Source organism: Oryzias melastigma, linkage group LG10, assembly GCF_002922805.2.
Source record: "Oryzias melastigma strain HK-1 linkage group LG10, ASM292280v2, whole genome shotgun sequence".
NCBI classification, from domain to species: domain Eukaryota; kingdom Metazoa; phylum Chordata; class Actinopteri; order Beloniformes; family Adrianichthyidae; genus Oryzias; species Oryzias melastigma.
In genome coordinates, this window is record NC_050521.1 from 7,365,901 (window position 1) to 7,393,664 (window position 27,764).

The 27,764-nt window shown below is 38.9% G+C and overlaps 1 protein-coding gene across 7 annotated transcripts in view; it reads right to left on the reverse strand.

Moving 5' to 3' along the window:
* atp8a1 (ATPase phospholipid transporting 8A1) overlaps positions 1–27,764 on the reverse strand; it is a 122,804-nt gene that overhangs the window by 63,974 nt on the left and 31,066 nt on the right. The window contains exons 3-17 of one of the 7 annotated variants that reach the window (XM_024283094.2): positions 26,932–27,031; positions 26,064–26,162; positions 20,771–20,816; positions 20,505–20,545; positions 18,789–18,862; positions 15,994–16,063; positions 15,774–15,901; positions 13,613–13,724; positions 13,021–13,186; positions 12,663–12,668; positions 9,338–9,465; positions 6,546–6,623; positions 5,792–5,880; positions 4,093–4,137; positions 1,719–1,791 (exon numbers count right to left, since the gene is read on the reverse strand). In XM_024283094.2, coding sequence (XP_024138862.1) covers positions 1,719–1,791; positions 4,093–4,137; positions 5,792–5,880; positions 6,546–6,623; positions 9,338–9,465; positions 12,663–12,668; positions 13,021–13,186; positions 13,613–13,724; positions 15,774–15,901; positions 15,994–16,063; positions 18,789–18,862; positions 20,505–20,545; positions 20,771–20,816; positions 26,064–26,162; positions 26,932–27,031 — 1,255 coding nt within the window. Of the gene's footprint in view, positions 1–1,718; positions 1,792–4,092; positions 4,138–5,791; positions 5,881–6,545; positions 6,624–9,337; positions 9,466–12,662; positions 12,669–13,020; positions 13,187–13,612; positions 13,725–15,773; positions 15,902–15,993; positions 16,064–18,076; positions 18,151–18,788; positions 18,863–20,504; positions 20,546–20,770; positions 20,817–26,063; positions 26,163–26,931; positions 27,032–27,764 lie in introns of those variants that run through there. The other 6 variants (XM_024283093.2, XM_024283096.2, XM_024283095.2 and 3 more) reach the window with 6 other exon arrangements.

Genomic DNA, 27,764 nt, shown 5'->3' on the forward strand with positions numbered 1-27,764 from the left:
CAAAGTCGAGGCTTAGGCGCCGGATCCAGCCCTACGCGGATAAAGGATTAAATTAATTTATTCTGGAATAATATTCTTGCCAGTTTTCTTTCATAATAAAGTTAAAAAGTTACAGTTTTAAAGTTTTAAAAATGTTCAATAAATGTTTATCCTGTTCGGCCCCCGACCTAAGGTGTGTTGTGGATTTTGGCCCCTCTGTGCATTTGAGTTTGCCACGCCCTGACTTAAACGGCCCCGCCCACATCTCCGAAACGAACACACAAATCTCAAACAAGTTTCTTTATTGTTATACTTTTTACATTTTTTTTTTTTTTGCTTTAAAAGCACACCAACAGCAACTTTGATTTAACACACAACTATAGATATATACCAAGTGAGAGCGTCCATCCATCTATGTTTCAAATGGGGGAATAACACGACGACAGCGCCTACATTAGTCCAGAGGACATATTTACGAGCCCAGATTTATTAAGAACCGCTACAATGCAGCAGCTCTCACAGATAGAATCAATATTTATTTGTAATGGAGTATTCTGCATTCACCTCAAAGTTCAACAGAAGCTGAAGCATGAACAGATCATTGTGTAAATTTAGGATGGTGCCAGAAAGAAGGAAACTTTGCTCTGGTGCCACAATTAACAGCTAAAACCATGACGCACATGCTGCCAGCATCACCCCCACTGAGTGATGAGTGACCCCGTGTCATGTCAAAGCCGTCAGAACTTCAGATGTGGTCAGTGAGGAAAAATCTGAAGGGTCACAAGTAATGGCGGCAGAGCCTGACGTGCCAGTGAGCAAAGTCCCCACCCCATCATCACAGAGGGAATAAAGAGAGAACCAAAGGGGGCATTTATGATTGTCAGGCCGGGTAAATCTTCACTTCTGTTCTGTCACTGCCTGAACACAGAATTAGCATCACTTCCACATGCAGCCAGGCAGTGGTGGATTAGCAGCATTTGAATAAGAAGCCTCCTGATGGGTATGAAGTGGCTGAACTGCGAGAACATCAGGTGCTAAGCTGCTGTTTACCCAGACTTCCCACTTTATTCTGCAACAGAGTTTGAACGGGACTTTAACGTTACAACAGGATATTTATTTAGCTAATTAAACAAAAATGTTGTTAAAAAAAATGAAACTCTTTCCTCTTGGTAGAGATCAATGTGAAAGAACAATGAACCTTTACAACCGCAGACTAAATGATTACAACCCTGGCTTTCAAAACCACAAAGACTGTGGTTGTTAATTAGCAGAAAGTGTTAATAGAAAACAACTTGTACAAAGTGTATGAGTGTGTGGAGCCATCTGAACAAAGCAAACACCACCTTGAGATTATTACTGTCCCAAGGCGGCAATGCTGTGTGTAATTAGAAGTGACATTGTGCCTCCTCCACTCTGCTCTTGGGTTGAGTCATACAGACTCTCAAGCCAATCAATCATTCTTCAACCAACTCGTGAGAGCAGATGTTCCTCTGAAGCTCTAAGAGAGGTGGCAGGTGCTTGTATTTTAAGGCTTTTTAGGTCTTTTACTTTTTGGAGCAAAGCATACACAGATTTTCAAACATGTCAGAAACAAAAATCAAAAAGTTGAGGACCATTTACAACATTTAAGAAAGAAAAAGGATGAACGTATAAGCTGGACACCAATAGCTTTACATTTAGTTTCCCTCAGAAGTAGTCCTGGCTGCAGACAGCCAATAGGGAGCCCTTAAGTTACTTACATGATTACTTTGGAGGTTTTCCAGTAAGCTCGGGTCATTAAATCCAGCCTCTTCTGACGACTGCGAGCTGTGCCTGGAAGGAAGAGATGCAGATGTGAAACACTGAAACAGACTACAGAACACAAACAGCTGAAAGGGGCATGTGCTCACAGGAGAGGGAAGTTAGGGACATATACATTAATGTGCAGCATTTTTAACAATTCTACCAACAGAGAATCAAACACATGAGGGAATGGAAACAGGGTTTCTTTGGAACAGTGAGCTCCAGGTGTGGTATAAAGCCTCAACAAATCTACTATTTCCCTTCATTTTTAAATTAATCCTTAAAGGTTCCTGATAAAATCCTGCATGAAAAACTTTTTGGAATCTAAGAGGAATCATTTGCATATTGGAGTTTTACTCTTACCCTAATATGAAGAAACCAGATTCCAAACAAACCACCAAAAATTTGCTCAAAATAGGAAAAAAATAGTTTCTAAAAAAGACACAAGTTAAAGTTTTGTGTCTTGGAAGAAAAAATGTTCTAATTTGGTGATTTTGTTAGAAAAAAGACAGAGACTGTGAAAAGAGTCTGTGAAATGAAGCCAATATGGAAAAATTCATTCATCTACCAGGTCATTAATGCGATTAGAAAAGTGGTTCTAGTTAGATTTATAACATTACTAAAGACCAAATTTTAAACATTAATCACCATGGGCCGTCTGTGCTAAAACAATATTGATATTAGCTAAATTAAAATGTTGCTAGAGTTTTCAAAATTCCAAATACAAACTTAGTAATGTTCAAAAACATTCCCTTTAAAGTGTTAAATTTTTAATGAATGACATAGTCATTGAAAATTCAATTATTTGAGATTCCAGATGATTTTGGAAAAGAGATGTAAACGTGTTTTTGATTTGTAGCTGATATGGATCCTTCAGCTAAAGAACAATGGTCTCCTCCTACTGGGCCATGGACCGTAACCAATCAGTGGGACAGCTGATTTTGGGTGACGGGAAAAAAAAAAAAGAAAAGAAAAAAAAAAAAACAAACACATACACACAACAAACATTATTTCTGTTTTACTTCTAATCTGAATCTGAAGAAAGTTTTACTTTGGAAAACTGGATTCTCTTTATTACATTCAACTCATTCCAGACGAATGTCAAGTCACACACTTGCAAAGATGATGATTATGATTCTTCAACTTCATGTCTAACTGTAGCAACAATATGTATTTGGCAACTGTATGATATATATTTATTCTTAAGGCTACAGTTGTGTCACAAAGTTGTCTATCAAAAGATGCACAGCAGCTGCAACAGCTTCTTTTCACGATGAAAGCAGTGAGGCTGGGTAAGAAAGCCTGTAAGCTATTGATTATCTACAGGCATACAGGGCTACAGTCGCCATGGGAACTAGGGCTTCTAGCTGTTTACGGTCAATAACCAGGGATCGGATCCAGATTGAACCAATAACACAATATGCTGTCCTCTTTCAGGAGGATGTAACGGGCGTGGAGCTGAGCTGATCTCAGTGCTGGTGGTTTCGGTCATGAAGCCTCTAATTGATGAAACTAAACAAACATCTTAAAATGTGATCACATTAAATTTGGGGGAAATGACAATGAAAAGTTTAAACATATTTGAAAACCAGTCACACAATCCTTTATGTTCAGTATCTGGTTATGTAGTTACACTTAGTTGTTTCATTTTCTAGAAATCACAAAAATGACTGATAGACCCTTAGAGGAGCAGAGAATACGCACTTAGGTGCATCTAAACATTTGTTTTCTCTATATGTCAATTTGGATGCACAAGGAACAACATTTTATTTATATCAAGGACACTTCCTTGCTACATCTTACAAGCTAAAAAGACCCAAAAAAAAGTCAGCAGGAAGAACATTCCTTTAAAAGAATGATGGAAATGCTTAAAAGCATAAACCGTAGACTTCAGTACAACACACTTTCAAAACAAGCCAAAAACCCTCATGCAAAATAGATAAGACACTCCCATGCTGCAGATCTCTCTCAACACTGAAGCAGATGGATCTCAGAAGCAGCACTGCACGAGTGAGAGAGTGAGTGAGTTCTGTGAGGCTGGAAGCTTCATCTGCAAAATGGTGTTCATCAGAGAAGCACAGGGTAGAAGCTGAAAGATGCACTCATCAGACCTGCGGACATGGCTGTGGAGAACGTTTGATCATTTGCTACAGACCAGTCTGTCACATCAAAGGATGCAGACATTGATTCCAGTCACACAACACATCCTGAGAGCTGCACAAACAAAGAACACACACTGAGGTGCTGGGTTTAGACTTCAACAAGGTAGAGCAGCACTACTACATCACAAAAGCAGAGGAAAGAAGCGTAACTTTACACCCATCACCTTACCAATCATCCTCCGCAAAACTACCCTCCTCAGCCTCAGGGGCGTGGCTGTCAGAGCGAAGGTGAGAGCAAACAGTATCATTGTGAGTATTTCACTTGAATAGTCTGTGGGTTCACATGGGACTGTCTATGAGGAGGTTCAAGCATAACAAGCTGGTTTAAAACCTATATAACATGACAATTCTATTGTGTTACCCTTTAAGTGTTTGCAGCATGCCCGTAGTAAAAAAAAAATGTGGATGAACATTTACGGCCTCACCAGGTACTCTACAACCTTGCTAGTTCCTTCATGCGTCCATGTTTCGCCCGTATCCACCCATTAGGAAAGTTGGTACTAAGACTTTAGGCCTCATTATCTTAAACCAGCACAGACACTTTTTCAAGATTTTTTTCATAAATATCTTAAACAACTTTCATTTTTCTTAAAAATGACTGGGAGAAATTTCACAAAATGAGCTTGAAAATGTCAAAGAAGTAGTGTTTAAGAAATCGTTTGCACACTTTTTAGAAAGTGCTGGTGGTTTGCATATTATTGAATTTATGAAAAGAATACTGGCCTCATTTGGCCCCCGAGCCAGACTTTGGACATACCTGATTCAGTGAAAACATGTCACATGCATCTCTTATCTGATGTATATAATCTGCCTAACAGCATTAGAGTCCTTATAAGCAATAAAACTTAACCTATTTTGCTTCCTCACTTTCTCCAGCTGACTACATAAAAATATGCTTTCTATCTAGACCTCACCCAACCACAAGGTTCTTGAGAGCAACTCTAACCTTCCAGCAACTCTCCTTCCGATTTGGACTCCCCTCCAGCTGAATTAATTAATGTCTAAAACCCTTGGGGGGAGGGGCTTTATTAATTACAGTAGCACTTCATTTGTGGAGAGGAACACATGCAGGCTGCAGGGTTGGGGGGCTTTCTGTGTGTGCTGGCACTGAATTACAAGTCACGCTCTTCAGCCAGGACGATCCTCATGCTTGAAGATCCACTTTTCATCAAAGATGCGTTTCATCTTTAGTAAAATGATAGACCCTTTTGCTCAAAAATAAAACAGGTTTGGAAATATATGTTTTATGAAAAATGGACCAAGTGTTTGAGTCAAATGACTGAAAGACTTGACTAAATAAAACAAGATGAAAAGGAATAATACATAAAAATGAAATGAAAGCAGCAGAGATTTAGGAGTTATCACATCACCGGGATCAGGGTGAAGTTGTCGGCGCCCTGACACAGCTCACAAACACTTCAAGAGGAAAAAAAACCTCCAGATAAAGCACTGTTTCCTCCAATCTACACTTCTTCCATCTCACTCTTAATTGAATCCTAATGGGATTAATCATGTAGTGTCACGCCTGCACTTAGGTCTCTGAAGACAGTCTGTTCTCCCACTTGTTTTGCATCCACTGAGGCCAATTATGCCGGCATAGAATTAAAACGGGATGAGAAAACACTTGGGCTCCATTTATACAAATGTTAAAAGTAACTGAATAAGTGTATAAAGACGAGGAAATTGTTCATTTGCGTGACTTGAGAATTATTGAGATAACTACAGTTACTACGTGTTATATTTTTTAACAGTTTATTTAGATGATCCAGCTGCAAATGATAGGAGGAATGCCAGATGTGAAGCACACTCTGAAGGAGAGGAGGATGTTGGGCAAATACAGGAGTTAAAGGGGAGAAACCAGCACATACCCATAGGCCACGCCAGCGATGGTGCATTTCTTAAACTGCATCACGTTGCAGGTCAGTGTTCCCGTCTTGTCAGAGAAAATGTATTTCACCTGTAGGGACAGAAGAACAGTTCAAAGGTGGAGAAATGTGTTCAAACTATTGACTGTATGAGAACTGGACTAAGTGACCCCGCCCCCCTAGGGTTCCAAACAGGAAGTACCCGTTGGTTCCAAACAGGAAGTACCTGTTGGTTCCAAGGAGCCAAAATCCCATAGACTTCTAATGAGAAATAAAGAGTTATTATTCAGTCATTCTATTTATCAGAATAACCGTTCTTGCTCTGATACTTTTTTGTAGCATATAAATCCAATTTCTTGTTATATTTTTTTCTGCATGTTATGCAGGTTAAAAAGCAGCCAATCAAATGCTTCAATAAAAAGTATGTGGTCTCACGTCCAACGTTTGATAGATTCATCTGAACCCTCTTTCAAGTGATAGGGGTGTGGAGTTCCAACAAGTTCACCCTTGATTGGACAGAGTGGGTGCCATAGAAACTCAGCTTGGACGAATCACTACTTACTGTCGTCTGGCTCCAACAAGGCGGCGTCCATTTTTCACAAAAAAATAGACTGTATTGACTTAACTTGGTTGAAGGCGGAAGTAATTCTGTTTTTATGGGTGAGAACGCACTCACTCGGACCAGTTCTCATATACAGTCAATGGTTCAAACTCATGAAATCCTTGCAATTAGCTAAATTCTGAGTGTGCATTTTACTTGGCCTAATTCTTCATTCAGGTTGGAGGTGCGGGCCATAGCAGGTGTGTTTGTGGGTTCATACAGCATATCTGTGTCCTGGAAGAGAACAGAAGAGCCTCATGTCACACTTTACCTAAAAACTCCATTTTAAGACAACACTTCAGAAAACGTCATCACTTTAACACTTATGGTTCATCTAAAGCAGGGGTTGGCAACCTTTCATAGTAAAAAAAGCCATTTGGGCTCATTTTCTACTGATCAAAACCTAAAAGGAGCTGCATAGTCTTACTTCAGCCTTTAAGAAATGACTCTTTGTTTTTAAAATAATAAATATGAATTTTGTCTATTTTTTCTGGTACGAACAAAAGCAAAAATATACAAAGAACCTATCATCTCTCAAAATGTGATTTTTTTTTTTTAACTCATTTTCAAAATAAAAGTATTTTTATGTTTGGTTAAGGAGCCACCATGGAGAGATAAAGGAGCCACATGTAACTCTGGAGCCGCAGGTTGCAGACCTAAAGATCTAAAGGAAAAGCAGAAAACTTGGGAGCCGCCAGAAGTGAACCAACAGCCTCGAATGTTTCCAAGACATCTCTTACAAGGATTTATTTTTAAGTTCAATGAAAAAACAGAACAGAACTTAAAATAACTAAACGGAGGGGAAAAAAAACAACATTCCACCACTGAGATAGTTGGAGGAGTTGACCTACTTACTAAGGTTATGTAATCCTGGGACATTTCAAGACTTCCATCATACGCATCATTCTTCTAAGATTAGTAGATATTTTACAGTTGTAGAGCAATAGGCTAACACCTTTATAAACAGCATTTGTTTCCAACAAATGGAGACAAACAACCTTTAAAAAGCTTTAGAGTCACATTTCAGGATCTTATCAGGATTCACATAGAAATTTAAACTATGGTAATTCAATGTTTTGGTCTATTTTAACCACGCTAAGATCGAACAGAGATGGTAAAGAGTAATGACTTTAAAGGATATATATGTACAACACTGGAATAATTTATCACAGAAGATTAGAACGTAAATCTGAATGATTTAAAGTTACGGTTACAGAAGAATGTCTGATTTTGGCTGTGTTGAGACTTTTATTTCCACTTTCTAAAATGTAACTATTTCTCCAAAAAGTTTAACGTTTGAGCATTGTCAAAATGTTGTATTGTTTTTATTACATGTGAGAGATGATAGATGGCAAGCAGGAATCACATAGTTCAAGTCATTTTTTTTGTAACAATAGCTCAGCTTGTATCTTTAACTCACATAGCGTCTCAGCCAATAAACAATGCAAAATCATATATGTCAGCACAATATTATATACATTGGTTTTCGTTGGACAAGAAGTTGGTGACTTTTTTTCATACATCTAATTTTCAGACACTGAAAATGTCAAATTACAGTATTTTTTTATTGGCTTAATTCTTTCATAAGCATTTAATATTGTAAAAATATCCAATTGATTTATAATAAACAAAAAAAAGTTTTAATAAATTAAAAAGAAGAATCAGTGAATTAATCCTTTTATTTTTAATTTCCTGTAAGCCACAACAAATTTTTAGTTCTACATTGGATTTATATCCTATTTTGTAAACTTCACCTCTATCTGCACAAACTTGTTGCATTCATCCGACTGTTTGTTTATTTGAGTGCTACAACCACCATAAAATGTATGTTTTGTAGAGGAATGACGAGGGGAAGACACAGTGGAGACATGAAAAAGTTTTAGAATGTCTTCAAAGCAAAGTCGTAAATAACTTGTGTTGTGCCGGGGTTTGTCTCTCTGTGTGGGTTTGCCACTGTTCTATGTGCGGCTCATTTCAGAGCTCTGTACAGTTCATGCTAGAATAGACCAGTTCACAGATACGGCAGTGGGCGCTGAATTCTTGGAGAGGTCAAAGGTGAAGGCCTCATAAACATGCGCAAGTCAATGATGGCAGAAGCCAAGGGCTCCTTTTGAGGTCATTGTAGATTTAAATGCTACTACGGGTGGCAACGTCTTGAAGAAGTTTTAATGTTTCAGTGACTTTTAAGTATTTTCATACATTCATTTCAGTCTAGATGAATTCTGGCAGTGTATACCAGGGGTGTCAAACTCAATCGCACATGGGGCCATAATCCAAAACACACCTTAGGTTGCAGACCGAACAAGATAAACATTTATTGAACACTCTAAAAGTACATTTTGAAACTTTAAACTGTCACTCTTTAACATAGTTATGAACTAGATAAAGTATATAGTATTACCTGCAATAATGCTAGTGTGAATGCTGTAAGCTGAATTTGGTCGCTGAAGAAACTAGTGCTGATAGCGGAAGATGCTGAAATTGATAGCTAAGAATGCTGAAGCTGACTGCTGAAAATGATAGAAAGCTAAAATATAAGCTAAATGCTAAATTAGCCTTAATAAATTGCTAAACTTCAAAATATCCTAAAAAACTGAAAAAAGCCTAAATTAGCCAAAAAATATTAGCGAAACTCTAAAACAGCCTAAAAAACTTAAAAAAGAAAAGCCTAAATTAGCCAAAACAGCTAGCATGTAGCTGAAATATTAGCTTAACTCCAAAATAGCCTAAAAACTAATCTTTGCCTTTAAATATGCATCATATAAGCTATATTTTAGCTTGTTTGTCATCCAATGAAGCCCCAACTTTCGATCCTGCACATGCTCAGTTATATGTGTGAACTGGTCTAATTCATATTTCTTAATCATTGAATTTGACATCCATGGACAAAACTGAACCAACTGGAAACTGAATGTGCATTTAAGATGTTTAGCCTTTCTTCAACTCACCCAGTTGATGAAAAATGCTTGGATGAATTTGATCACCTCCAGCGTCACCAGCAGACTGATGGGTATCAGGTTGTTGAACAGGATGATGAAGGTGAGGAAGTTGAGGCCAAAGTTGGCCGCCCCGCCATCTATCAGAGGACAAGTTTTTGACAGGTGGGGAGGGTTACATACAGGGGGTTCATCGTGGTCCTTTGCAAACATCAGTTAAGGAATGCCCAAAGACATTTCCAGTTCTGAGAACGAGTTGGGCTAGTCCAATGCATTAGCTGGAATTAAAACTTTTCTTCCTTTTCTAGCTCAACCGATTAGCAATCCAATTAAAGTCCCAAAGACTGAAAATAGCAAACAGGGACTTAAGTATCTCATTAGTGTCACAGCAGCAGCCTTGGCATCCAGCATGATCCAGGCAATAAGAGACACACAAAGCACTATGCAAAATAACACTGGTCCCACAAAAGCCCCCAACAGCTGGTAATGGTTAAAGTATAACCCCATTGACACCAAACATGAAAACAGGAGGGATGTGATTTACCTTTCCTCAGCTTGCGGGAGATGCAAACGTTACCTTCCTCAACCCAAGCCTGCAGTTTAGCTTTGCGGTTGAGAGGGCCAGCCCTTCCCCCTTACAGACTGATTGTGGAACAAAAGACTGAACCGGGAAGTGGCAGAATGAAAGCTACTGCTACTACAACACACAGGATGAAAGGGTGTTTTTGGGGCAAAAAGGTTGAGGGAGGAGGACAAACATGTCGGATGTGCTCAAGACAAAGGAGGGAGACTCTGTCCTTTGCACATTTGGAACCAGAAAAATTGGAAAAAGGGGGCAGGTGGAGAGGTTTATAGTTTAGTCATTCTTTAAGTACAAAGCAAACACTTTGGTCTTCTATTTTTGCTATATTATGCGATCAAAATAAACAAGATTGTTTCATTGCAGTACATTAATATTAAAGTCACAAAGCACACAAGGCTGTTTTTTTTAATTTTGTCCTTATTAGCACTAAATATTATTGAAAAAAATCTATAGAGCTTTCTTGTTTTTTTTAAAGCCCCTCAGAAGCATGCTGGAGGCAGAACTAGGACAAATACATTTTTAGTTTGAACTCACCCTGCATTCATTTTTCTATCAGACACCAGAGCTTCTTAGAGACCAGTGCACATAAACTCTGAGGTATTTATAGGTCTCTAACTAGCCGGAAAAGCTTGAAAGGTTATGGAGCTGTTGCACATATTCAGCTTTTTGGTGGGTTTACATGTGCAGAAATGTTCATTTAGAACAGAAGTTCTGGCTTCTTTTAGACCATTTTTCACGAAAACGTTCTTTTTTTTCAATGAATTGATATGTACAATATGACACCACCTGTCTCTTCTGTCCCAGGTTGGATAATGTGCAAAGGACAAAGCCTCAACAACTCCTCAGGAAAGTTAAATCATTTTAAGATGGATGCTTGCTTTAGAACTGACATGTCTCTGGTCTCTTGATTGTGAGATCTTTTAGGGGACACTTTGGGCATCAGTGAGGACGACAACAAAACTTTTGCAAAACCAATACAAGCCGGATCAGTGTTTCATGGAGACTGAGCGTGTGAGCTGTAAGGCAAGCTTGAACTGACCGGGACACAGCCTGTCAGGGTAAAGAACAAAGGCCTGTGTCACGATAATCACTTTGCACAACAGGTTCAGACGTCATCCCCATCGACTGTCCCAATGCATGAGCGGTTTGTGTCAGTTTATGTCAAAGAGGGCCACTTTGGGTTTTGTGTAAGGATTTTGTGATAACAAATGAATTGTTTCTATTCTCAACTTTGAAAAATGCACACAAGAAAGGAGTAAAGCAGAAGTGATTCTGACTCGTCTGGGGTCATGGCCTTCAACAGTTTTAACCCTTTTCCACCACACTAGCTTCAGCTTCAGTGTTGACATTTTACTGTAACTCTTTAACTCTTTACTCAATTGACGTAATTCCAGTGGATTCTGAAGCGTAGAAAAGCAACCTTAAACTGCTATGCAACACTTCACAGTTGTGAAGTACTAACATATTTCATGCAAATCTGCTAATTCTGTTGCAGAGAAAAGCAGCTTTGCGCTGTTGTGCAACATTTTACGCTAGTAATGTGTTGCATATCAGTAAAAAACGTTATAAAAAACTGCTTTTCTCTGCATCAGACTCAGCTGATTCATGTTGATTGTGTAAATGGTTAAAGATTCACAGTATGTTATTTAGATGTTCACACATCCGGTGCTATGCCTGATTTATGCTTCAAGGTGATACGCATTAATCGTCCTAAAGGTTGGCCAGTTTCCGCGATAACCGTAACAACTTCTAAATGCTGTTTATACTTTTCAAGTGAGATACAATTGTCTCCAGCATTTCAGTGGTTTGGTGTTTTCAACATGGACGACATCTTTCTCACACACTTGTTGCATCGGTGAACGCGGAGGTACATGGTCAATTAAATGAGGATGTAGTAAGTGTTTTCTGCAAACAGAAGGCAATAAAGAATCAAAGTCCATTCTCTAGGGCAGGAGTCTGCAACCTTTACCACTAAAAGATTCATTTGGACCAGTTTCTTGCTGACCAAAACCCAGCGAGAGCCACAATTGGATGGATATATTTTTTTTTCTAAATCTATTAGTATAATGTAATACATTAAGAACTTTTGTCGCGGACTAGCAACTAAACTTTTGTGTGGCAGCAGGTCAGAATAAACTTTACATTTATTCTAATAATGACAAAAAACTAACTTTTAATATCATTTTTGCTCATTTTGGAGGAGTGGTACAGCACACAAGGCCTCTTGATGTAATGTAATGTCTGCAGTAAAACGAAAAATTGTCCTACAGGCCTAAACTTCCAATCGTGGATGATGTAATCCGCTCGAGTCCCATTTTACAGCGAATGGGGTGATTCCCTTTCGATGGCCTTGCGATCGGATTGATTACAAATCACAATGAAGCATAAACCAAGCATTAAAGGGTTAAATGTGAAACAGCTCCTTGAACCCGGCGGGGTAGGTAAGGATGGTCTGGTGCTTGTAAGTGCAAAGCGTTTAACATGGCACAAAAACATGGAGGAAAAGTGAAAGTTTGCATCAGGCATTGAAAAGAACTACAAGAAGGTACAGGAGAGCTGGAGGGGAAAAACCTATCGTTGGGTTCCGGGTATGGGCTTGTCCGTGGCTTGAGCCCACACAAGTTTGGGCAGCCGTTTAGGGGGCGAGGGTAAGGGGGGAGGGGCCTCATTTGCTTAGCAAAGGCAGAGCTTCAGTAATGGGGTTAGTAAGAGTGGGTCATTCACGGATGGCCAAGGCTTTTAAATGGTTGTTACCTGGAGCTGTTAAAAAAATGACAACAAAGAAAACGACAAAATCAAACAGAACATTAGAAAAAAAACGAAAACTTACAGCAGCGCAGTGATATTCAACCATTTCTTTTCAATGAGACTCATTCAGATCTAAGCAGGTCACAGCTGAGTTTTCTCACTTAACAGGGAATAATCCTTCATTCCCTCATTGCCACATATTTCACTTGTTATACAAAATGTAACTAAAAAAAGAAGCAACACAAAACAACACAACACATAGTAGCACTCCAGAACTTAAAATGAAGACGAAAAAAGCTGATATGAACAAGTGTAACAAAATATGTGGAATAAGACGAGCAGCCAGGGCTCTCAGGACTCTTACAGTTGAGGTCCATGTACCAGGCATCATTGCCGTATTGGTACTTCCAAACGGTCTGGCCAAAGGAGCAGACCAGAGAGATGGCCAGCAGGCAGCCGAAAAGCACCAGAATTTGAAAGTTGGTGATTCGTTCCACGTTGGAAAGCTTCAGAGGCGGCCGCGTGGAATTCTGGGGTGCAAATGACAAGAAAGATGTTAGACTGTTACTTGTCTCATCGTAAGAGTGAGGTGTGAAGTTCATTTTAGCCAACAGCGCCCAAATATTACCAAGCTGGGACTTTCAGAGAGCTGCAAATCATTTGCATTTTCACTGAGGCCTGAGGGGGAGGACGGATCAGGGAAATGAGGTTTGCTATGTCACTTCTGACGAACATTTCTGTCTAGGTGGTCAGAGAGTAGTCCTTCTAGGAAGGCACCTCCAATCGTGTTTGCTCCTTAAGCAAACACGAAAACAGAAGAGTTCAAGTCTAATCTACATATGTGCCACCATCATTATTAATCAAAACTCTTCTCTTGTTTGACCTTTTCAGAGACTTTTCTGCATCTGGAATAGAATTTCATAACTTGACAGTCCAGATATTTCTGGATGGATTACCTGCATGAGCTTTGTGTCGTGTCCTGTGTAGACCACTACACCATGAATCCACTGTGTGTTCCTGAGCTGAGCTCCTCTCAGTAAGATCTGGTCCGGACCCAGAGGGACTGTGCTGTGAGGAAAGATACAGATAGATTCAGCAGAATCCAAGAAGGCTCGGAGTTGGGTCTTTCTTTGGTGAAATATGTCCTTAGAGCACATGATTTGCAACGAAACATTAACATGAATATTATTTAAGATAATTTGATATTATTAAAAATGCTCTGTTAACCCTTTCATGCCCCTCTTGTATTTTTCTGTTCAAGCTGATGATAAATTAACTGGAGTCCTTGATTTATTGGTATGTTGCTAAAAATCAATATAGATAATGATGGGATTAAAATATTAAAACACTAAGAAATTTTACCAAAAAAAAGAAAAAAAAGATTTTTTTCCCATTTACAGCTCGGTCGTGGACTATCTTCATCAGAATAATAAGATGAAATAATCAAGATACATTTATCAACCCATTCAGATCGTCTTGTTTTATAAATCACTTTGTAAAATAAAATAAGATAAAAGGTAGGGCTGTCAGATTTGTCGCGTTAAAAACGCGTTAATCTGACATGTGCTTGACGCCGACAATTTTTTTGACGCATTAATCGCGGATTTTCTCATACGTGCCTTTCCATACCGCGCGCGGGCGTCCCGCCCCGTAACTCACCGGCTGCTGTCACTAGATCACAGGCGGGTCTCCAACCACCGAGCTGGGAGCTAAAACCTGCCGGCGCTAGGACCTGGAGAGCTCCTGCTCCGGTTCGCGTCCAGTACCACGTCTGGTGGTACCGGCTCGCGTCCAGCGCCGCGTCTCGAGAGCTAAGGACCCCCGACGTTCCGAACAGCAAGCGCACCGGGGGACGTTTTAAATGTTCTGGAGGTTTAAGCGTGATCCAGCCCCAGCATAGCGGTCTGTCTGCCGGCATATTCATGGTGTGAGCTCCGCTGGACACGTCGCTGCATCGAGCTGCAGCCAGAGAACGCGGCGGCAGTAACAGACTGTCAAACTATCCACAGTGTATCCCGCTTTCCTCAGTCTTTAATGTTTTAAAAAACAAAAGTTAATTGGAAATGATAAATCTCTATTTCATTGATTACTGTAGTTCAGCAGAGGAGGAAAAGTTTTGGTCCTGACAAAAAATGAACATGAAAGTGTTATGGAAATGTTATTTTTGATGTTTTTTATTTTATTTTACTGAACGTTGATTGAAGTTTTGAATTTAAAATGCCCTTCACTTGCACTTGGGCTTTTGTTAGGCATTTTATGTTACAGCCTTTTATTGTTAAGAAAGTTTATCTCAATACAATGTTACAAAATAAAGTATTTCTGATGTAAACTATATATTTTACCATTCTTGTTTTAATAATTAATGTAGAACTGCTAAATTCCATGAAGCACACATTTCTTTTCCTTAAAAAAAGGCCACATATAAATTTGTGATTAATCGCGAGTTAACTCGGGAAATGCGATTAATCGCGATTAAAATTTTTAATCGCCAGACAGCTCTAATAAAAGGTCAAATTAATGTATAACTTTGTAATAAAGCTGGTGCCTACAAAAGAAGTAACCTGGGACGGTTAATAAAAAGGGTTTTCCTTTAGTTGTATTAGTTCAGATACCAGCAGCTTAAGGGCAGAGGTGATGGACTGATTCACTAATTTGGGGTTTTTTGGCACCTTTGTTACGTCAATTTACAGGAAAATTTTTTGGATTCTCTTCACTTGACTGGCAGATAAATAACAAAAAAAAACATTGTTATAAGGACAAAAGCTTTGATATTTATCTGCTTCTTTTAAACCTGATGATGACAATTAAAAAAAAAGGTTAAACGTAATTAAAGAAAATATCTCATGGAAACCAACAGTCCAAAAATAACGTTTTTTCAGAACCATAACTAAAAATCAAGACAGTAAAAACCTGCATTCTTGCAGCAGCTGCACTGCCCACAAATCAAAGCTTTAAATTCAATCCAGTAAACTGGAACTGGAACCGGCCCTTTCATTTGTTGATAACAATGATACATAAAGCACATAATAGAGTTCATAAAACAGAGCTGCATCTGGTTGACGGCCTGATGAAAGAGAAGGCAGTGGATCAGATTAACGGTCCTGATGATGAGCTCACCTGTGTCCATCCAGGCGGATGTTTCCAACAAACTCATACAGATGGCGGTTTGGGCTTTCGCACTCCATCCGCCCAGAGAGGCGCATCAAGCTGTCGATGTCCTTTATTTCAGCGGTCCCTTGGAGACCCTGGTGTCATAATTATAGAACATTTAAATCAATGTTCCTAACAGTAATTACTCTTGTACTGGCAAAGAACAGATTAAAAGAAAGACCCTCACCTGTCGGATTTTAAGGTTTGTTTCTCCGTCCAAATTGGAAGTCTCGATGTAGCACATGCCCTGTGGTTCACTGTTATGGAGGGAGGAAGACCATACAGACAAATGTTGTGAATTATGCTTCTTTCTTCATGTTTCACATTAACTCTGCATCATTTTTCAATTTAGGTTTTAAATTTCCCATAATAAGTGATCATTATTAGCAAATCGATTTGATAGTAAATTGGGACGCGACAGAAAAAGGGGCTGCATCAGAAGAACAGGGAAAATACCAGAGCACAGCAAAAACAAAAGATGCTGCAGGCCAGCAAAAAAAAAAAAAAAAAGTGAAATCCATCAACATTTTTGCTGACGTCGGCTTTTTGTGTGCAGAAAACGTGCGCTCGACAGATGTAGCATCTTTGTTTGTGCTGCTGCTTCCCCCCCTGAGTTCGACTGTCTTTTAGCCAAAGCTCAGATAAACGGCAAAAGGACAAAGGGCGAAGAGAGAGGAAACGTCAAGAACGGGGTGACGGGAGTGAGCAAGCACATGCAGCGCCAACAAGCAGGAGGACTCTGAGCACGGAAACTGTTGGAGCGGGCCGATGGGTCAAAGATCATCTGGGTTTCTGGTTAGCCCCTCCTTCGATGAGAGCCTTTTAGCTACACTTGAAACTTTACCACAAGCAGGGATGAGTTTAGAAAGTGCTGCACAATCTCATAAAGGCTCTCAGGTGAATGAAAAATCACACAGCTGACTGTCAAATAGCAACAACGTGTTGAAAAACTTTCAAACACTTTTCGAAAAAGTGGCAGCATGCAAAATGTTGGATTACTTAACCCAGTTGCATTCATGGTGTATATTTATGCCATGCATGGGAAACAAGTGGGAAAATATTTAACACCACAAAAAAAGGTGCTATTGTGTACATCTTTTCCCTAATGTTAGAATCATTGACTGTATATGAGAACTGACTCCTCGCTTGTGCTCCAAACAATCATTTGGTTCCAAGAAGCCAAAATCCCATGAACTTCTATAGAAAAATAAGAGAAACCTGATACCCGTTTTAACGTTTTCTTGATCATCTTAATTTTTTGTCATGATATCGGAAATTTTATAACCTGACCAATCAGAAGTATGTGGTCTTACGACGAATGTTTAAAATGTTAGACAGATTCTTCCGAGCCCACTTTCAAGTGGTAGGGGCCACTTCTGATTGGCAAGAGGGGTTGCCATAGAAACAATGGCCCAATCCGAATTCTTCCCTTCTCCCTCCCCCTTCATTTAAAAAGGAGAGTTATGAAAAAATTGGGTCTAATATTTCGGACGTCACTGTCATTGATGACATCATCAATAATCGCCAGTCCGCTAGCATTAGCATGGAGCTTCCAGCGCTTAAATATACATAACAACAGTGGTTTTATAACGTTAAAAAGGTTGTGCTAAAACAAAAAGCCATTACTGAGATTTAAATCTAAACTTCTGTGGATTATAGCGCACACACACACACGAAGAAAAGAGCTTCTCAGCGCGACACAGGGGAAGACTTTATAACCCTCCGTTTGGAGGGTCAGATTTAAAAAACATTTCCTGAAAACTCCCCCTTCAAAAGGAGAGGAAGGGAAGAATTGGATTGGGCCAATGACTTGGTTATCCTACAAAGGTCAGTCTGGTTAGGGCCAATCACCGCTTACTGACGTCATCTGGTTCCAACATTTGTATCTCAAAAAAAGAGGGACTGCATCGATTTAATCTGGTTGGAACAGGAAGGAAGTCCTTTTTTATGGATGATGTCACACTCACTCAGTCCAGTTCTCATTTACCATCAATGGTTACAGCCAAACATTTAAAGGCATCTTCATTTAGGTTGTAGAACGAAATAAAACAACCAGTAAAGTCAGCCAATAAAAGAGCTGCCAAACCCTGTTTAATAAAGAAGAAAAGGTGATAAAAAAGAAGAACTTTGTTGGCAGTAAGATTGAAATAAATCCCAGGTCCCCTCCTTTCTCAAACTAAATCTCTCCTCTGCACCAGGAGAGCTACGAACACGTCACCGCCCCATCTCTCCCACCGCTGTTTTGTTGGTAATGTTGCTGGTTTCCTGACCTGGACGACAGAATGACGAGGTCAGCCGGGAGATGATCCCCGTTTGCCGCTCTCACTACTTCCCCAACAGCCACCTGATTTTACCAACCACACACCAGCAGGGGGCGAGACAGAGGAGGCGTGGCAGTTGTTGCACATGAGGTAAGAAGGGAGAGGATGAAAAAGGGGGGGGGGGGGCAAAGGATTAATGGAAAAAAATATTTGGAGAAAAACAAAGGAAAGGGTAGGTAGAAGAACAGCACTCACAAAAGGGGAAAAAAAGACAACTGGTTCAGTTTTAGGGAGATGTGAATCGCACAATGATCAGTCCTGTGCTGCCAGGTGTTTGGAGGCTCATCTGTTCTCCTTTTCACAAAACCCTTCAGGAAACAAGTGCTGTTTACTGTGTCAGCTCCAGGTGGTTTTTTGAAAAGGTGAAGGAGATTATTAAGGTTTATGATGACATGATTAAGCCAATCTAATTTAAAAAAATCACATTTTCATTGAGCCACCAAAAAAAAAAAGATGGCTGTCACATCAGCACATGATCACAATTAGGTTTTTTTTTGTTTTGTTTTTAAAAGACCACATTTTTCCAAAATGAATTAGCTTTATCAAAGTTTTCTTGATGTGTTGCTCAGCCATCTCTTCTTTAGGCGAAGCTTAGAGTGGAGGAGTAAAAGTAGGATGGGGAGACGATCCATAGAACCGCAGCGGGGGGGTTCTCCTATACCTGGATGACAAAATGACAGCGTCCGCAGGAACGAAATCACTGCCATTTACTTTAATAATATCGCCCACTTCAACCTGTGGAAATACACTGGTTACTGCTTTAGGTTATCCACATAAACCACCACATCAGGAGGAGAAAATACATATCCATGAGTGGAAAAGAAAAAGAAAGTATGAGCACACAGATGTGTAAAGTAACACTACTACTGCTCAAACGTGATACACGTTTATTCATCTTATTTGATTCATATTTTTGACATTTCTGGTCAATAAAATAAAATGGAGCTAGGAGTTAAAGAAAAAAAAGATATAAATGTAACAAAGAGGAAATGTAGAATGATGAGGTGAGAAAAACAAGTAATAATGCAAAAAAATAACACAATTTGCAATTTAGATTATTTTTTAAAAGTCAGAAAAATGTTGCTAAACATAAAGCTATGAAACATTAGGAAAAAATCCTGTTTTTTTTACAAATTAAATACAAGATAAATAATATAGTGTATTTTTGGCAATATATGGGACGCACCAGATTATAATGAATGGTCTAATTTCAAATCAATATCACACATAGGGCACACTGAACTATAAAGCACATTAAATGAGACTAAAGAGTCAAAGATAATCCATCCATCAGTCAGACTTTAATAAGTGACTTCACTGTAACTTGTTTATAACACACTACGATCCCATTCCGAATTCTTCCCTCCGCCCTCCCCCTTCATTCAGCCCTCCAGAGGGAGAGTTATGAAAAAATGGTGTCTCATATTTTGGACATCACTTTCATTCGATGACGTCACCAATGATTGGTCCGTCAGCTATAGCGCGGAGCTTCCAGTGCTTTAATTTACATAACAACAACGGTTTTATAACTTTAAAAGGTCATGCTACAACAAAAAGTCATTGCTTACATTTAAACTTAAACTTCTGTGGTTCAGAGCGCACCAACGTGAATAAAAACAGCGTTTCAGCTGGACGCGGTTTAGCCTCGCGGGGCAGGACCTCAGGATTTAAAAACACATTTCCTGGACACGACTTGCACTTAAACCTCTCCTTCAAATGGAGGGAATGGAGAAGGGAAGAATTCGGATTGGGTCTACATGTTAGCCACATTAGAAGAGTTAGCCTCGTTGATGTATTCACAAAAACATGCAACTTCAACCTTGTTAGCAAAATGCAAAAAACACAATCTGACACGACTCCATGTTAGTGTTTTCACAGTAACAGCAAAGCAAACAATCTAACAGAGTGCCGCGTACCTCTCACCTTTGCTTCTACATCAGTAAACACAACTAGAATGAATTCACACATAAGGCACTCCAGATTATAAGGTGGACTGTGGTTTTGTTAAAACAAAATTCAGGTTTTTAAGTGTGCCTTACAGTGCAGTTAATACTCTGTGTTAATACTCAATGTCATTTTATTTTTAATTAAGAAATCAACAGTCGTTTAACAAAATATGAAATTGGCAACTAAACTTGGTCTTTGTAGCCTTTAAAACTATTGAAGACAATTCAACAAAATTAATTCAGAGTTAATATTGTATCAGTGGAAGGAATAAAACGCTTTTTTTCCCCTGAATCTTTACAAACTGGATAATTAATTAGGTTAAACATTGAATCCACCAATACAACCATCTAATCACAAAAACGTAATCCATTTATTATTATATGTGTGCAGGCAGAAGCTCATATGTTTGGAATATGTGTTCGGTGCGTACCTTCTCCCAGTGAACAATCTCCCAGGCCCCGTTCCTTAGCACTGTGGCAGTAGAAAACACAAATGAAGGGTGTAAGGAAGCATACAGAAGATACAGAAAGATGGAAATCTAACCATTTATTAATAGATGTTGTTATGTATTAAAATTAGTATAAAAGAGTTCAGTTTTTAGGAGTGCTTTGTTACTCCTCTATAGTTTATAGATCCTAGTCTGAGTCACAGTTAGTAATATTTGATTCTAAATATTCAAAAAAAAAATATCTTTACCTTGACATTCTTTTTTGTTGACCACACTATCAGCTTTGTGACGTTTCTAAAGGGAAAAACCATAAAAATCATGTTAAACCATCATTTATTGCAGGAACAACTAAATAAAAAACAATGGGTTAAAAATGTGGATACAAACCTTACAATGCAGATAAAAAACATGTTAATCAAGCCTGGATTTACAATACAAGCTGCAGGAATGTTACTTTAGAGCTGAAAAACAGTCATGTTGTCCATCAGCATGAAATAAAGTAGACAGGAAGTCTCAAGCCTATTAACAAGTCCGCTTAGCATAATTTCAAAATAGGAATTATGCATTATTTACTTCCCTGAAAGAATCAAAAAGTATGTATGTGCTCAATGCAAATTAGCAGCATCACTTTCCCTCGTGTCCTGCTGCTGGCTGTACAATCACAGAACCAACCGAGACTCCTGCAGCTGATTCCGAAGGACAGCTTGTCAGTGGACATCACACTGAGTAATGCGTGTCCGCTTCCATCTCATTAAAATGATCACTGGGTTTTAAAAGTGAGCTCCAGAGAACAAAGTGTGCAGTGTGTGATTAAAGAAAAGGACAATTTCTCCCCTCATGTTCCTGCTCACAAGAGATCGATTCTAACAAAGTTGTGTAAATTGCCCACGCTGCATCCTGAAAACAAAAGAATTATTATTTCCATGTAGAGGAGAGAAAAGAGCAGCTAAAGATGGAGCGTGATCTTGTGGATCCTAGAACAGGGGTCTGCAAACGGGGAATTGTTGTTTTTTTTTAGTTTAGATTTTTAACATGTCAGAAAACTAGAACTATGGTCAATTTTAAATTGACTGTCAGAATTGTTGATTATAAGAATACTATAATATCTTATCATCTACAAATACAGATATATTTTAAAAACTACACCAGCACCAATGTTTTTTATATTCGATAGTAAAAGGAATAAACAGATGACAGAACATCTGGGTCATCATATTTTTGTTCATGTTTAACTTTAAATTCAAGTAAATCTGCTGCAGCAGGATATTATTTGACACAGGATGCATTTTATTTTGAAAGGAACGTGCATGAGCTGCGGTCAAAAGTAAAATAAGATACATTTTTAATAATTACAAAAATATAATAATTTTTGTAAATATTTGAAAGCTACATTTAATAAATAAATGACTACAAAAACATAAATAAAACACATTTATTTAAGATTAAAGGGCGAATTTGTGGCTCTCACTGGATTTTGGTCAGTAAAAAACTGACCCAATATGGCTCTTTTTAACTATTTAATCAGGTCCAATAAACTGGAATACATTGTTTTGTTTTCTTTCTCCCTGTAATTCTAAAGTTTCACTCCATAGATGGTGCACAAAAAGATTTGTTGACCCTTTTTTTTATCAGAGCAGAAAGTTTCTCCATTCATTCCAACCCCATACGAACGCAGCCTTTCTCTAAATTTGCATTTTTCACTGAGGGTCACCAAGCCATTGGTGCAATTGGCACTAAAATGGGAACAAAAGTCACAGTTTTGAGTAAAAACACCAAAATGTTCTTTTTTAGAATACTGACTTTCGTCCAAATCTCACGTTATTTCTTCCTATTAAAAAGTCTGTTACCAAAACAGTCCATGTTTTTGTTTTGTCCACTCTGTTTTTTTTGTGAAGCTAAATCTAAATTTGATATCTTTGCAACAGGCTGTGGTTTTCAAGCAGCAGGGCCTGCTGGTCATGAGGCTTATTTTGGCCTTCACAGAAAAAGCTAGCTTACAAAGGCTAATTCATCAAGCCTTACGCAAGAGATATCATCTAACTTCATTTATCCACACAAGCAGATCAGCACAGATCCTCTCAGACTTAAGAATAACTCCACAACTTAAGCTGCTTGACACCAAACTAAGTCGGCATCCCTGCCTCTAAACTTCCTCCCATCACTGCGAAGAGCATGAAGACGACGCAGAAAACGCGCAACACTAAAAGGTTAACTGTAAGCGCTTTGGCATCAATCCCCTGTAGTGTTCCGGGATAAAGGGGGTAGTAGAAATCTGCTGAAAGACAGTTCTGCAAAGCTGGAGTCTTTGTCTGTACACCCTCACACTTGACCTGAGAAAAGCAACAATTGAGAAAAAAAAAACATCTGCAAATCCACCTCAATTTCACAACACTTCCTTCCTGTACGGCTTTATAGCTTCAGATTCGGGAGGAATGCGACCAAATAAACAACAAACAGCTTCAGCAGAAACAGCTGGCGACAAATGAAAGGAGGCACATGCTGTGCAGCGTGTGTCCGTCCTGCATGATTCATGAAGTCCGGGGTCGATGCTGCCCTGGCAGGTCAACTGAATGAGGGACAGCGCAGCACAGGGAACAGACGTGTGTGCAGGTGACCTTCAGTCACAAAGATGGAGTCATCACCACTCCGTTCCCATGTTTCGTTTTTTTTTTCTCCTCAGCGGGCCAGGAGAAAAAGTGCTGCGCTCGTCCCTTCAGTCTGCAATGGAGGCTGTAGTATAGAGTAACTGCCCACCGGGACCTGAGCAGAGGATCGCATTGCAGGGTCGCAGCACACAGGAGAATGGGGCATTTTCTCACTTTGCTCAGGCGGACCTCAAAGGATGAACCACTAAATACACATGTTCAACTGAATTCGATGACGTTCGTGCAGTAAAAGTCCCACTCTGATGAAAATGGTGTTTTAAACATGTTCATGTGGCATTTCTCTTGCGATAGAGGACATATAAAAAAAAATTAAGATTATTAAAATTGAATTTCTGAATATTTCTTTGTTCAAATCGTTTTGTGACATGTTAAACACTGTGGGTGTGTACTGACAAGGGTCTGGTGATGCGTATCCTGATACGTGTCTCACGATACGATTGCAATTAGGGCTGGGAATCTCAGGTGACTCGTGATACGATGCGATTCACGATACATGACTCACTGCACCGATAGTCTCTTGATATGGCAAGTATTGTAATAATCAATATATTACCTTGGAAATCTATGTAACTATTTTTAAAACAAACATCTTTTTATTCACTTCAAAACCTTTTTTAGAACAATTTAAAACACAATACGTCAATTTAATGCCCTTTCCAACATTAAAATAAAATTAACAATAAATACTAATGTGTCTTTACAGTAATAACATACATTTTAAGGTAACCAATAAACAAAGCTCCAGTTAAGGAACCAAAATACAGAGTATATCAAATGTCCTTCTCACTTCAAAGAACAATAAATGTGGAAATAAGAATTCACAATTTTGTACTTGAGTTCATTTTATATTTTATGTAAGATAATTTATTATTATTAAGGCACAATATTAATGCTGAGCCTGTTAATATTATATGATTGTTGACAGTAATTAAACAATTAATTTATTACTATTAATTAAATATCATCTTGTCAGCATTTTAAATCAATACAAGTATCGCTAAACAAAATATTGTAATTATTGCCAAATTGTTTGTTTTCCTACACCCCCTCATAAATACACAAGCTTCCTGCTCCGCTTCATTCTGATGGATCCACTGGCAGACTAACAGATCCATGTACGTCTTTGTTTCCTCATCCGAGCCGTCATCTGGCTAAAAACTGTACTGGATAGCACCAACATTGCTTACAATGTTTGTTGCTCCGAAATTGTTAGATTGGGGGTGTGAGGGTCAGTAAGCTAGTGGATGAAGTGTAAACAGATAAGTTACAACTTACAGGTGAATTTATAATGAACTCCTACTTTAACAGTAGATCAAAAGATGACCAAAGTAGGACTTTAAGCTTCACACTATAAAGTCTGATGCTTCTCTGCTCAGACTTCCTTGACGGTTGTTTTGTTTGGATAAAACTTTGAGTGTGAACGTTCAGTATCTGGGTTAATTTGTTGGGTGGTTATTCGCGTGCAATGGGCACAGCTGCGACTCTCAAAATGAGTGTGAGTGTTGGCACCGGTGTGTCTGATGGGGAGACTCCTGCTGGAGTCAAATACGCTTCACTCCCTCTTCTCTGCTCCACTGTAAACAGCACAGCACTCAGCACAGACTAGAGGCCCATTAACCCACTTTAGACCAAGAAACCCCATTCAGAAGGCTGCCTTTATGTACTGCACACAGGGAGACAGCTTCCTGTTAGAAGGGCTGATGGGTAAAGCCCTCATAAGGAGTGAGCCAGAGTTATGCTCGTTGACTCAAAAAAAAAGACACTCGACAATAAAGAAATACTTGAATTTTTGACTAGATTAACCTGCAATAGATCTGAAGACCAAATTCTTAAATGTTTCAACACAAATAACCAAGGAAAGTACTTCTCAGTAAAGTGTATATATATGCAATCTCTGCTCGACATCACAAAGCTTTTGCCAAGCTAAGATTATCTTATCAGTGTGTTAAAATAATACATTCATTTTCTACTTTAAAAGGATTTTTTTTGGATAAAATGCTAAATCTGATAGGGAGAAAAGCCTTGTTTTATATCATCTTATTGCAAAGATGCTTTTCTGACAGAATCAGATGCATTGATCACGTAAGCACATTACAACTGCAAAATATCAGGGAAAAGCTACTTTTCTCTGAATCATAGTCCGCTGGGGTTACATTAAATGTATATACGGCTGAAGAGTTACGCAAGTGGAAAGAATATAAACACTGATGCTCAAGCTCCTGTGTAAATCTGCATTCACACCAAATGTGAAGAGTTGCATTAGTGGTATTCAGTTTCAATGTTAAGTCATTGTACAGACGCGATCCGGGATCCTCTAGTGTTTTTAAGCATCAATCACGTTGCAGCGTTCAGGGAGCAATGTGTTTTGTACATTGCATCACGATTTGAGTGTCATGGCTCATCACATTCAGAGTTCAGATATCTGAACTTTGTCAAAGAAGTATAGCTGTGGATCCCTGCTTAGGTGGTGATCCAATTCGATTCACAAATCAAACTAAATGATTCACGAACCAAATCACGATTCTTACTTTTTAATATGTTTATAGCTATGTCTATGTCTTTACTAGATGTATAAAAATTTAACTTGCATTAAATCACTACCATTTATATCTTTATTTAGAGCAGGAGATTAGAATCAACAAAACTGATAAAAACACAAAGACTTAGATAGAGAGAAATGGTGTTTGTCATTTTAAACAAGTTTTTTTTGCCAACTTTCTAGTTAACTTCAAGAGTAATATAAACAACACAAAAACCATAAAAACATTGTTGTTTTTGATCATTTATCGACAAAACCTGAAAATGTTCTCCACAGTTTTACCATCCTCAAAGAATTAAATAAATAAATAAATAAATGAAGCAAATTGAGCATTACCAGATCTTCGATTATCTCCTTGACAGCAGCTACAACCAGGATGAAAATCAGAGGCACCAGTGTGGTCCAGCGCCCAGTGGGAGACACATCTGGGATTTGCTGAAGAAAGAAATGTTTATTAGACACAGGCTGCTAAAAGTGTTTGAGTTAAAAAAAATAAAAATACCACAATCTTGGATTTAACCAGTTCAACCCCTTGAAGCTGGAATTTATTTCCAGATATTAAAGAAAAAAAAAAGAAAAAAAATCACTTTTGTTTTTGTTTTCATGTAGAAATTACATGTTTGATGCATATCTGTATGAATAAAACCCCCAAGACATGACACTCTTTCTGTATTTGTCATTGAAAAAAACCCAATCAAACCTTGACGTCTCTTATATAGATGAACAAAACTAGGATTCTGGTTTTAGGAGGTTGACTGAGACCAAAATCTATGGATCATATTTACACAATGAAAAGCAAACTAGGGTCAAATGACAGAATAGAAAGGCTTGTAAAGGAGTTGTAGATCCAGCTGGTGTTTTAGTGCACTGACTTTATTTTCCATTTTGTGCCTCTCTCATCTGCATGAATGATTTATTCAAGGTCGCCACATCCACAAGTCCAGTAATGAAGACTCACCTTGGCTGGTTCTCAAAGGAATCTGAACCAAGTCCTATCACATCATCAAAGCTCCTGCTAAAGCAGGGCTAACTTAAGACACAAACAGAGGAGAGGCCTTTCTCCTCTACTGATCATTCAGCTCGAGTTTCTCAAAATCTCTTGTGGATGTTGAGTCTCAGATCACAAAGGATGAAAAAAAAAATCAAACAAACGCAGCACTTAAAATAAAAAGGAAGGAAGGAATCAAATGAAAATGTGTCTTACCTGCAAGAGTGCAATAAAGAGGAAGAAGGCGTTTGCTGCCCTGCGGAACTGCGAGTACAGGAACCGAGGAAGGAAGGTGAGGACGTTATATTTGGCCGTGCTGAAAACCAATCGCACAGAAGTCGGGCCGCAGGGAGGAAAAAAAGAAAAGAACAAGACACAAAGAAAAAGCGTAAGTTGCCAAATCTGGTGATAGGTCAACAGATCCAGTTTGTGTTGTATATCTAGAGCTGTGTTTGTGTGTTGGGCGCCACTGAAAGCCATTATAATAAAGATAATTTGAAGGAAGACGGATGCAGGCAGAGGGGGGCATCAGTTCCTGGCAGCAGGTCAGAGAGCTGCAGATGAATGGTGGGATATTGAGACTAAAGGACCTTTCAGCAGCTCCTCGCAGTCAGACTGCCAGCAGGCTGATTTAAAGCTGCCCTAAAGAGGCCAGTAAGAACAGCCACTTTAGGAGAAGATATACGCCACGCTGGAAGCCAAGCCACTGGCAGTGCTGTGCACGCTCGCACTCGCACAAAAGTTGTCAAACAAACTCACATAATATCATCGTGGTCCCACAGTCATTTAAAGGCAACCGAGCTTATGAAGCAAAATGATGCTAATGCTCAAAAAACAGCCTTAACAGAAGATTTGATTATTCTGTGTTCCAGAACAAATGAGACACCGTTGATTTGTAACTGAATGACCTTTCTTAATGACATTTTTGCTTTAAAAATGGATCAACTCCACTGGAACTTTAGCTCCAGTGTTTATACACTAGGGCTAGGAATCACTGGGTACCTCACGGTATGATGCGATACATGGCTCACAATAAGGGTGGGCAATAT